The sequence below is a fragment of the Capricornis sumatraensis genome, chromosome 9 (genome assembly GCF_032405125.1).
Source record: "Capricornis sumatraensis isolate serow.1 chromosome 9, serow.2, whole genome shotgun sequence".
Classification (NCBI taxonomy): domain Eukaryota; kingdom Metazoa; phylum Chordata; class Mammalia; order Artiodactyla; family Bovidae; genus Capricornis; species Capricornis sumatraensis.
The window spans coordinates 13,204,994-13,216,158 of NC_091077.1; the positions used below are offsets into that span (position 1 = coordinate 13,204,994).

An 11,165-nucleotide genomic window follows, 5' to 3' on the forward strand; every position below is an offset into this window, starting at 1 on the left:
TACTCCCTTACCGCCTCTGGCCCTGGGACTTCCTGACCACAGTTCCCAGCAAGCCATAAGACCCCACCAGACTAGGACAGTGACACTTGTGGGATTGTTTGGGGATTCCTTCACAGTGGGAGAAGCTCCCCTAAGGTGGAGGGATGGTTACTTCCCATTTGGCCTAGAAACTGAAACCAAGCCTTGCAACCCCCTTACTGAGGTTTTCTTTTCTCTTTTCCCTGCTTTCTATTTCTTTGGGGCCCTCTTTGCGATTTGCGATTTGCTGGGGTGGGGGTTGACTGGATTCCTGCATCCTGGGGCCTGCTCCATCCATCCCTCTGGGGCCCTGCCAGAGGGGCACTGGTGCACATTCCATAAACCCAGCTGGTTCCCCGCTGTGAAACTCCAGCAGGTCTCTGGAAGCCATTTGTAAAAAAAGAAAAGAAAAAAAAAATTAACCATTTAATTTTCTGGTAATTCCAGTGCTTTGGAGAATCCTCTGCTGGGTCTTGGGGTGTGTGGATTGGCTGCCTGATGGGATTGGTAACCCCTTCTCATCCAAGATGGGGGGCCTCCTTCTAGTTCTTCTTCTTTTTTTTTTAAGAAGACTATTTAATTTTTTAATTTATTTTGGTTGATTTTTTGCACAACGAAGTTTCAGCTTCTCAACCTTTTTCCCCTGCCCAGGGCTGCAGACCCTGACTGGCCTCGATCTGCAGTCCCTCTCGTTCCCACATCTCCCCTTCCCCTCATCCTTTTCTTCCTGTGGGCTCCAGGGTCTGTCCATTTGTTACTGTGCTGTGCTGGGGACTGGCGCCAAGGTGCCGTGAGATTCCACTTGTGTAGAACTTTGTTGAGTAAAGATCAGTTTCTTGTGAAATCCTTGGTCTCCATCTGGCCTCTTATGTCCTTGGGTTTTGGCAGTAGAGAAGAGATGTAGAGGGGGTTCTGGAAAGTTTTAGAAATGGGATGTACAGGAATCAGGTCAGGAAATAACTGGGGGAGTGGGGAAGTAAGATTAAACATTAAATGTGGTAACATACCACCTCATGGGAAGAGTTGACTCATTGGAAAAGACTGATGCTGGGAGGGATTGGGGGCAGGAGGTGAAGGGGACGACTGGATGGCATCACTTACTCGATGGACGTGAATCTGAGTGAACTCCGGGAGTTGGTGATGGACAGGGAGGCCTGGCGTGCTGCGATTCATGGGGTTGCAGAGTCGGACACGACTGAGCAACTGAACTGAACACATGCAACAGTCTCTGGGACATAATTACAGTCTGGGAGCTCACTAGAACCTGAGCTCACTACAGCACAGATTCAAAATCACCATTGGCTAAAGACTAAACTGAGTGGCAAGGAGCAAGACCTTGCAGCACTCTTCGGCTGGTTTCACGACTCTGGATTTGTAGAATGCTCAGCCCAACGTCAAGGCTGTGGGACCCAGGAAAACATGCGCAGCAGTTAAAGGCAAATAAAAAATCTCTTATCTGGGAATGCAGAGGCCTCAGGATTAAATCTTGCAACCTCTGTACAACCCAACGATCACCTGCATCCACCTGGAAGAAATTTTAAAATGCTGACATGACCAATTTTCATTCAACAAGTGTGTGCATTTTAGTGAGAAGAAATAAAGCTAACCAGTGAAACAGCGGTATGTCCCATAGAGAAAATATAGTAGGGGGAGGGGAGAAAGTACGTTTTGGAAAATGATCAGTCTTACAGTACTCTGGGTACTTAGGGTACTCTGCTAAGGTGACTGAGCAAAGAGCCACGTGGATACCAGAAGAGGGAACGGGCTAGTGCTGCTTAGAGTTTGTGAGTTAACACTACCTGACTCAAAAGAGGCTATGGGTAAATGAAATGCTGTTTTCATCAGTAGGATTTTAGGTAGTTCAGTTAACTTTCACCGAGGGCTCTGCAGTGTGTTTCTGGGTCGCTAAGAAAAGACAGGAATCACTAGCATGCCTAGACTTCGAACCAGGAGAGGAAATTTATTTCTGAGGTTCCGTGTCTGTGAGAAACCAGAGTCCAGTGGCTCTGCATCAGCAACATCAGACATGCTAGTTTAATAAACGCAGGGATCGGGATTTTCTAGTCCAAGGCCGACGAAGCTAAAGAACTAGACCTTAGACCTTTCCGAGGAGCCCGCATCCAGCACGCGGCCCATTTCCACACGGGTTGCTGGTTCCGGCTGGCGCCTAACGTCATCAGACAGCGCCGGAAGTGCCCTCGTGCTGCCTAGGAGACAGGACGCGCGGGCTCTGAGGCTGACAGGGCAGGGCCAGCCGCGCCCACCCGTCGCCATGGAGCTACCTCCAGGGCCGCGCGACGATCCCCACACCTGGGACGATGACTCGGACCCGGAGCTGGAGCCTGACCCCGACGCCCAGGCCGAGGCTTACGTGGCCCGTGTGCTCAGTCCTCCGAAACTCGGGCTGGCACCTCCACGCGCCCCTCCTTTGCCCGCGCCTACGGTGTCCCTTGGCACTCTGGAACCGCGGGCCGCGTCCAAGGGCTCGACTGTGGCGGTTCCGGGCCTGCTGAGCCTACCCCCGGAGCTGCTTCTCGAGATCTGCGCCTACCTCGACGCGCGCCTCGTGCTCCATGTCCTGCCACGCGTTTGCCACGCGCTGCGCGACCTCGTGCGTGACCGTGTCACCTGGAGGCTACGCGCGCAGCGCCGCGTACGGGCGCCCTACCCAGTGGTGGAAGGTGCGCGCGCCCGGGGGTCGCCTGCCCAAGTCAGGCCTGGGGCGAGGGGGAAGGGTGTCGTGAGCACAGCCACTGGAGAAAACTCCCTGGCTGTCCTGGCTCAGGGTGGCTAAGGTAGTTACTGGTAGTACCAAAGCCCCTGACCTCTGGGTGGACCATGAGGCAGATACTTGGGATCCTGAGGCTATAGAAATCTACCTGGATAACTGGGGTCCCTGAACTCAAGATCCAATGATTCTCAGGCCGGGGGTTGCCACAGCGACTCAAAGTCTCAGGCTGTCAGAATCTGCTTGGTGCTCAAAGTAAGACCAAGAATCCCCAGGTTCTGGGTGTAGATGCTAAGGCAGCAACTGGTGATGTCAAAATCCCTTACCCCTAGAGTCTTGGCCTAGGTGAAGGTGAGACAGGGACACAGGTCCAGAGCCAACAACCCTTGAACCTAAGCTATGGTTTAGAGGTTGGGATCCCTGATACCAGCAGTCACAGACCCTCAAGTTCAGGGTCTAACTTGTGGTCTCAGACAGGGCTGGTGGTCATTCCTTCTGCCGCCAAAGTCTTTGGTCCTTAGAGGATAATGCAGCCTGGTGATCTTGATTTAATGGGACTTTACTGAACAGCTTGATTAAAATATAGATGTTTGGGTCAAGGGCTTGGGTTCTGCGCCTTGACAGGGGTCCCAGGTTTGGGATACTGATTTTGGGAAACACTTCCATGGGTCTGGTTCAGGTGGCCGAAACAGGAAGGGTTGGTTATGTAGTCCTAACTCTTGTGCCCAGCCTAAGGGTTAGGGAGGGTGAAGCTGAGATTGGATCACAGCCAGGGCTGAGGCAGGACCTTAACATCCTGAGGTTGGAGAATGAGGCCTGGGAAGGTGATCCTGGGGCTCCAGTTACCCAATTTCTGGAAACGGTAAGGAGCAGCCTTAGACGTGCATGGCAGGTGGGTGGGCTGGTGGTCCCGAAGCTAGAGCCTGGGCTTCCTTGGGTGGGGTAAGGGATCCAAGTGGGATTCGCTCCAAGTCTTCTGCTCCCCAGAAGCCAGTGGTGAGCTTGGACAGCTGGAGTGGGTGGCAGGGTTCCTGCCCACTGGGGACCCTGGTATTGCATCCCACAGAGGAGGACTTTGACTGGCCGACAGCCTGCATTGAGTTGGAGCAGCACCTGTCGCGCTGGGCAGAGGATGGGCGCGGGGCTGAGTACTTCTGCCTGGCCGATGGGCACTTTGCTTCCATTGACTCGGTGCTGCTGCTTCAGGTGAGACAGGGGTTGGTGGAGGGCCCTGCAGTGGGGGTCCAGGGTGACCCCAACCACACCACCTCACTCCTCTCCCAGGGTGGAACACTCTGCCTGTCTGGCTCCCGAGATCGTAATGTCAACCTGTGGGACCTGCAGCAGCTGGGGGTGGAGCCCAGCCAGGTTCTGGTCAAGACCCTGGGGACCCAGAAGAATAGCACTCACAAGGTGAGGGGATAGGAGATCAGGCAAAGGTAGGAGCTAGGAGGCCTGGGTAGGACACTGTGGCTGAGGGCATGGGTTTTGGCAACAGAACTTTTTGGTTATTCTGGATCTTCATTGCTGCACTCTGGGCTTTTTCTAGTTGTGGCGAGCAGGGGCTACTCTTTGTTGAAGTGCTCGGGCTTCTCACTGCGGTGGCTTGAGAAGGTGCCGGCTTGTTGCGGGGCACAGGCTCTAGGTGAGAGCAGGTTTATTTAGTAGTTGCAGCACATGGGCTCAGTAGTTGCAGTGTGAGACTTTAGGGCGCATGGGCTTCAGTAGTTGTGGTGCATGGGTTTAGTTGCTCCTTGACATGTGGAATCTTCCCAGACCAGGGATTGAGCCTGTGTCCCTTGCATTCCTAGGTGGATTTCTATCCACTGTGCCCCCAGGAAAGTCCCAGACCTCATAGATTTCAATCTTGGTCTGCTATTGTTTGTGTGACCTTGGGTAAAGTCAAAGTCATATATGACTTCTCTGGGCCTCACTTACTGCTTCTGTCCAGTGTCAATTAGGATGAGGTTGAATGAGGTGACTGTGCATTAAGAGCTTCACTCAGGCTCAAATAGAGTAGGTGCTCAGATGTCAGGTTTACAGATACCTGGAATCTAGTTCCCTGACCAGGGATCAAACCCAGGCCACCTGCATTGGGAGCCTTAGACATTGGACCACCACAGAATTTCTGTGGAGGTCCTATTCTTAATCACATTGTTATGTGGCCTCAAACCTGTGCTGGTGCTAAGGCTCTGCAGTACCTGATTTAGGAACATTATTAGGTGGGGGTGTACATGTTTTGGGCTTCCCTGGTAGCTCAGCAATAAAGAATCTGCCTGCAATGCAGGAGCCATGGGTTCGATCCCTGGGTCTGGAAGATCCCCTGGAGAAAGAATGGCAATCCATTCAGTATTCTTGCCTGGAGAATTCCATGGACAGAGGAGCCTGGTAGGCTACAGTCCACAGGATTGCAAAGAGTCGGACATGATTTAGCAACTAAACCACAACAACATGCAGGTCTTCGGTTCTGAAGTCAGACCCGCAGACCTGAGCTCTAATCTCTCCTCAGTGCTGACCCACTCTGGGTTCTGTGAAATGGGGAAGATCACAGGACATGGGTCTGGTCCCACAGGGCTGGGTGTGGTCACTGGCAGCGCTGGACCACCGAGTGTGCTCTGGTTCCTGGGACAGCACAGTGAAGCTCTGGGACATGGCGGCTGACGGGCAGCAGTTTGGCGAGATAAAGTGTGAGGGGACCTGGGCAGGGGGGCCTGGGTGGGCAGGGCTCTGTCTGGCCCCTGCCCCAGCTCTGTGATCTGTGTGTCCCCAGGGGCAAGGCAGCTGTTCTGTGCCTGTCCTACCGGCCAGATATCCTGGTGACTGGCACCTACGACAAGAAGGTGACCGTCTACGATCCCAGAGGTGGGCCCTGGGGCCTAGGTGGGGAGAGCAGGGCTGCCTGGGGTCTCCAGGGTCATTTTGGGAAAAGAAACACTTGGTCCCCACAGTCTGACTAGGGTAACAATCACACAACCAGAGGCTGGCCACTCCAAGTGGCCTGTGTTGTGCTGGGGGCCACAAAGGTGACTGCTGCGTGGGATACTAGGGGCAGAGGAAGCCCTGTCTCCATGTGGGATGGGGTGATGGACTGGAGGGCCCCCAGAGGAAGCCATGGAGGATGAAGATCTGGGGTCCAGGGGGGCCTCCAAGGGACTCTGATGCCGCCCTCCTCCCTGGCCCCTCACCTGCAAAGTTGGTCCAGCCCTGCTGAAGAGCCGGCGGCTGCACTCCAGCGCCGTGCTGGCACTGCTGGCAGACGACCGGCACATCATCTCAGGCAGCGAGGACCACACGCTCGTGGTGTTCGACCGCCGGGCCAACAGCGTCCTGCAGCGGCTGCAGGTGGGCCATCCCCCGGGGGCCCAGAGCGCCAGGGCTGCGTGGAGTGGCCTGGACTGGCCTGAGCCACTCCATCCCCTGTCCCTCCTGCAGCTGGACTCCTACCTGCTCTGCATGTCCTACCAGGAACCTCAGCTCTGGGCCGGCGATAACCAGGGCCTACTGCACGTCTTTGCCAACCGCAGTGGCTGCTTCCAGCTTGTCCGGGTCTGCCGAGGCCCTCGCCCCTGCCCGACTTCTCCCTGGGCTGCCTCCCTGCCTCTTAACCCCTGGGGGGGGCAGGGGGGCACTGGCCTAGGGAGAGCCACACCTGAGTGTCACCTGTCCCTCCCTCCCCCAGTCCTTTGACGTGGGCCACAGGTCTCAGATCACGGGGATCAAGCACTCCCTGGGGACCCTGTACACCACGTCCACTGACAAGACCATCCGGGTGAGGGCCCAGGACGATGCCTCTTCTCTACCCACCCTCACCTGCCAGGGACACGTCCCATGACCTTTGCCCACTGCCCCTCACCAGGTACACGTGCCCACAGATCCACCAAGGACCATCTGCACTCGAAGCCACCACAATGTGCTGAATGGGGTAAGGCCCTGTCCCACGCGCCCCCCGCTACCGCCCACCGAGAGCACCCCTGACTCCTCCTGTCCCTGTCCTCACAGATCTGTGCCGAGGGCAACCTGGTGGTGGCCGCCTCTGGGGGCCTGTCGCTGGAGGTCTGGAGGCTGCAGGCCTGAGCAGGTGGATATGGATGTGTGTCTGCCTGCCGGCAGGCGGGGCCATGACCTCTGTTCTCCAGGGCAGGGACCTTCCCCCATGCTGGTGCTGTCTCTGCTCTGCCCCACAAGCCTATGGGACAAGAGGTCCTGGCCATGGCCGTGTGGGGTCCCTGGGCTGGGCCCCATGCCAGGGGAGGTGAGCTATGTGTTCCGGCCCACACAAGGGGGGCGGGTCCCCACCCTCAGGCTCTGTTTTTGTTATGATTTGGATGCTGGCTCTGCTGTGAGAGCAAAGGAGAAATAAACCTGCTGTACTGGTGCTCCGGCCTGGAGTGTGAGCCTGGTGTCACCTGAGGGCTGTCTCTCCCTGCCCGGGGCCAGAGTACCAGAGGTGGGTGTGTGTCTGTGAGATGGGGCCTGAAAGCCTGGACGACAGCCACTGCTGTGTGTCTGTGTTTGTGTGTGTGGGGTGTTCTGGGTGTGCCTGTGCCTGCCTGGGTGCATTTCAGGGATCATGTGTGCCCGAATGTCCCCAGGGAGGCCAGTCAAGCTGTATATGTGGTTTGCTCTTGTTTAGTTGCTCAGTCAGGTCCGACTGTTTGCGACCCCATGGACTGTAGCCCTGCAGGCTCCTCTGTCTATGGGATTTCCCAGGCAAGAATACTGGAGTGGGTTGCTATTTCCTTCTTCAGGGGATCTTCCCGACCCAGGGATCGAGACTGCGTCTCCTGTGCTTTCTGTGAGGGAGAGGGAGACACTTGAGAAGAGGCACTTGTCTGTATGATGGTACCTGCATGTGTGAACTGTGTGTGTGTGTGTGTGGCATGCACTGATATGTAGATCGGGACTCTAACCCTGGGTGTTTGCCCAGTGGGACTGGGCATCTGCTAATACTACCCGCTGGGCCATGGGGAGGCGGGCAGTCAGGGAGGGGTAGGTGAGGGAGGGGCATGCTTTCCATTCAGGGTCCAGGGTGTGCCTCTGTGGCGGTGATCCTGGCGTGGGCGAGGAGGGAGCTGGGCCAGGCACACCCCACACCTGGCCCCTACAAACCCAAAGTCCACCACGGAAGCTTGGCCAAGCCATGCCCTGAGGATCACTCACTTCCTCTTTATTGAGGCCCCTGGGTGGTCCAGGCTACAGGGTTCACAGGATGGCGCAGGGCTTCTTCTCCTTGAAGGGGTTGATGGTGGCCGGGATGCCCACGAGAAAGGGGTCACTCTTGGCCTGCTCTGTGCAGAACTGCAGCAGGTCGGCAGCTGCCTTGGATACCTGCAGACCAGCCCGGTTAGCCCGCTCACTTGCCCCGCTCACTCAGATGCGCCCGCCTCACCCTGGTCCTCACCTTCATGCGGTCAATGCCCGCCTCCATCCGCAGCTGCTCCACAGCCCGGCGGGCTTGCCCAATGTCACTGCCAATGGTCACCTTGCTGGACATCTGAGGGAGGGTGAGCAGAGCCACAGGCAGCAGGCTGCACCCCAAACCCCAAGCTCCTGCCTCCTCCTACGTCCCTGGTGCCTGAGGCATGGGGGTGGCTGCTCCCCAACCCGTCAGGACCATGTACCTCAGCTGAAGACTCCGGCTGACTCCTGGCTGCTCGGTCCTCCTCCTGCGGCCCCACTCTGGAGCCCTCCCCAAGCCCAGCCTCTCCAACACCCCCTACCCCCATAATGCCTGCAGAGACTTTGAAGCCAGGACACTCACAGAGTGAAATGTCACCAGCAGCAACAGCAGCTGCCGAGGCCAAAGGGGTCCCTGCCCCAGGAGGCCCAGTGGCTGCTCTGTCATGCGTCACCTTTATTGGGGGAGTGTAGGGGCCCTGGGCTCTCACAGATCTGTTTGATCCCCTGCTAACTGGCTCCTTCTCTGATGTGAGGAGGCACAGCGTGAACCCTGGTTCAGGCGCAGCCCTGCCTCTCATGTGTCTGTCTATACTCATGACCCAGGGTCCTTATCCACAGATGACTCAATTCACTCACTTATACTGATGGCTTCCCCTGCGTCCCAGCCCCTTCCCTGACCTCTGGCCCACATGAGGACCCTCCTCCCTTGGTCCATCACCCCTATCTCTCAGTTGTCTCTCACCTAACCTGGCCGAAGTTGGACTCCGGATCCTCTCTCCCAGCCCCAAACCTCCATCCCCCAAATTCACCACCACCCACCCAACTGCCCTGGTTCCAATCTTTAACTCCTTCATTCCTTTCTTCCAGTATTCCCACATTTGATCCTTCATCAAGAGCCATCAGAACAACTTTCTTTGTTTTTAATTAATAATTTTTAATTGGAATAGTTGATTTATAATGCTGGGTCACTTTCTGCACAGCGAAGTCAATCAGTTATACATACACATATATCCACTTTTTTTTTTTTTAACATTCTCTTCCCATATAGGTCATTACAGGGTATTTATTGAACAGAGCTCACCGTGCTGTTTACAGATGAACTTTCAAATTAGGTTGTCAGACTGGTCACTTCTCCCCACCCGTTTGGTAGCATTGGGGTCCTGTCCCCCATCTCAGTTTGCCTGGACCAATGCAGTTGTCTGGTCTCCCCTGCCCTGCCCACCCTGACCCCATTCTACTCCAGTAAGTCAGTCAGTGGGATCTGTTAAATAAATCACATTACAACATGGATGAAACTTGATGACATTCTGCTAAGTGAGATAAGCCAGTCACAAAATGACAGCTAATACATGATTCCCCTTATGTGAGATAGTAGCCAAATCCCAGAAGGCAGAATGCCAGTTGCTGAGGAGAAAGGGGGATGGGGAGTTGTGTTCAATGGGTATGAAGTTTCAGTTTGGGAAGATCAAAGAGTTCTTGAGACGAATGGAGGTGATGGTTGTATAACAATGTAAAGGTACTTAATGCTTCTGAACTGTGGACTTAAGCATGGTTACAGTGGGGGACTTCCCTGTGGTCCAGTGGCTAAGACTCCACATTCCCAATGCAGGGGGCCTGGGTTCAATCCCACGGAACTAGAACCCTTGAGCCATGACTAAGATACAACATGCTGCAAGTAAGACCCAGTGCAGTCAAATAAGTATCTTTTAAAGAAGAGACAGACTACAGAGCTTTCTCTCTTAAAAAAAAAAAAGTTACAATGTTAATTTCATGTTATGTGTATTCTACCACAGTTTTAGAAATCGGAAAAAATAAATCAGTCTTTCATTTTAAAAACTCTCCTATGGTTTCCCAGCCCGAGAATAAAACCCACCCTCCTTACCACAGCCCACAGGGCCCTGCCTGGTCTGGCACCTTCTGTCCTCTCTGAATCCTTTTCAACCCCTCCTTCATTCTTCACGGATCACCCTGACGTCTTTGTGTGTGTTTCATCCATTTTTGCTGAGATCCCAATGTGTGCCCAGCACTGCACAGAGTGAAGAGAACAGCAGCGAAACCAGACAAGATCCTGCCTTCACAGAGCTGCTGTCCTAGTCAGGGAGGGATGAACAACAGCAAACAGAATATATCGTGTACTGTGAAAAATAAAAGCAAGGTAAGAGCAAGAGTGGGTGGTCAGGGCAGGCCTCTTGGAGGAGGTAACATTTGGATTGAGGCCCAGAGGAGGAGGAGCTGGGGAAGCAGGTGTTCCAGGCAAAGAGAGCAGCAAGTGCACTGGCCCTCGGTCAGGAAAGAGCTTGTTGGGCTCTAGAACAGTCAGATCAGTGGAGCTGGAGAAAAGTGAGTGGGGACAAGTGGTAGGGGATGAGGGTAGGTAAGTCAGTGCCTTCTTAGGCCACAAGGAAGAGCCCGAGTATTACTCTTACTGGGAAGCCACAATAAGAGGGTTTTTCTAAAAAAATTATTTATTATTTTTGGCTGTGGTGGGATATTTCTACCTCATTGCTACCTGGCCTCGGGGTACTCTTCATTGTGGTGTGCAGGCTTCTCATTTTGGTGGCTTCTCTTCTTGCAACGCATGGGCTCTAGGGCACGTGGGTTTCAGTAGTTGCGGCTCTCAGGCTCTAGAGCACAGACTCAATAATTGTGGCACATGGGGTTAGTTGCTCGGAGGCATGTGGCATCTTTCCGACCCAGGTGTCAAACCCGTGTCTCCTGCATTGGCAGATGAATTCTTTACCACTGAGCCACCAGGGAAACACACAGTATATAGTGCAGACTCCATAAATTGTAGAGTGAGTGATTACAGGGGTCTCACCGGACTAAACCCTATGCATGGTTAGGAGGACCCATGAGATTATAGACCCCACCCTCCAGCATCTCACAGGCTCGCTAGAGGGAAAGATGTCAGCCCTGGACCCCACAGGAGATCCCTTACCCAGAGGAAGGTCAAGGAATATTTCTCAGAGGATATGGCAGCTCAGCTGCCAGAGAAGACCAGGGGTTATGCCGCATATGG

The 11,165-nt window shown here is 54.6% G+C and overlaps 2 protein-coding genes across 2 annotated transcripts; one reads left to right on the forward strand and one right to left on the reverse strand.

The window, feature by feature from the left end:
- The first annotated feature begins 2,245 nt into the window (after positions 1 to 2,245).
- On the forward strand, positions 2,246 to 6,860 carry FBXW9 (F-box and WD repeat domain containing 9). Its single transcript, XM_068981270.1, has 10 exons — positions 2,246 to 2,699; positions 3,813 to 3,952; positions 4,031 to 4,159; positions 5,319 to 5,431; positions 5,517 to 5,608; positions 5,940 to 6,088; positions 6,179 to 6,292; positions 6,426 to 6,515; positions 6,603 to 6,668; positions 6,746 to 6,860. The coding sequence occupies exons 1-10, from the start codon at positions 2,291 to 2,293 to the stop codon at positions 6,818 to 6,820; spliced, it is 1,377 nt and encodes a 458-aa protein (XP_068837371.1). The 5' UTR covers positions 2,246 to 2,290; the 3' UTR covers positions 6,821 to 6,860.
- Positions 6,861 to 7,948: 1,088 nt separating this feature from the next.
- On the reverse strand, positions 7,949 to 8,240 carry GNG14 (G protein subunit gamma 14). Its single transcript, XM_068981361.1, has 2 exons — positions 8,148 to 8,240; positions 7,949 to 8,074 (listed from the first exon to the last, which is right to left on the reverse strand). Exons 1-2 carry the CDS (start codon positions 8,238 to 8,240, stop codon positions 7,949 to 7,951), a joined length of 219 nt encoding a protein of 72 aa, XP_068837462.1.
- Positions 8,241 to 11,165: the final 2,925 nt, after the last annotated feature.

Excerpts from the sequence above, each read along its gene's own strand:
- GNG14 (XM_068981361.1), bottom strand. The coding sequence starts at position 8,240 with ATGTCCAGCAAGGTGACCATTGGCAGTGACATTGGGCAAGCCCGCCGG. Across the intron at positions 8,075-8,147 it reads CGGGCATTGACCGCATGAAG|GTATCCAAGGCAGCTGCCGA; the intron begins GTGAGGACCAGG and ends GCTGGTCTGCAG.
- FBXW9 (XM_068981270.1), top strand. The coding sequence starts at position 2,291 with ATGGAGCTACCTCCAGGGCCGCGCGACGATCCCCACACCTGGGACGAT. Across the intron at positions 6,089-6,178 it reads GCGTCCTGCAGCGGCTGCAG|CTGGACTCCTACCTGCTCTG; the intron begins GTGGGCCATCCC and ends TCCCTCCTGCAG. Across the intron at positions 6,516-6,602 it reads CCACTGACAAGACCATCCGG|GTACACGTGCCCACAGATCC; the intron begins GTGAGGGCCCAG and ends GCCCCTCACCAG.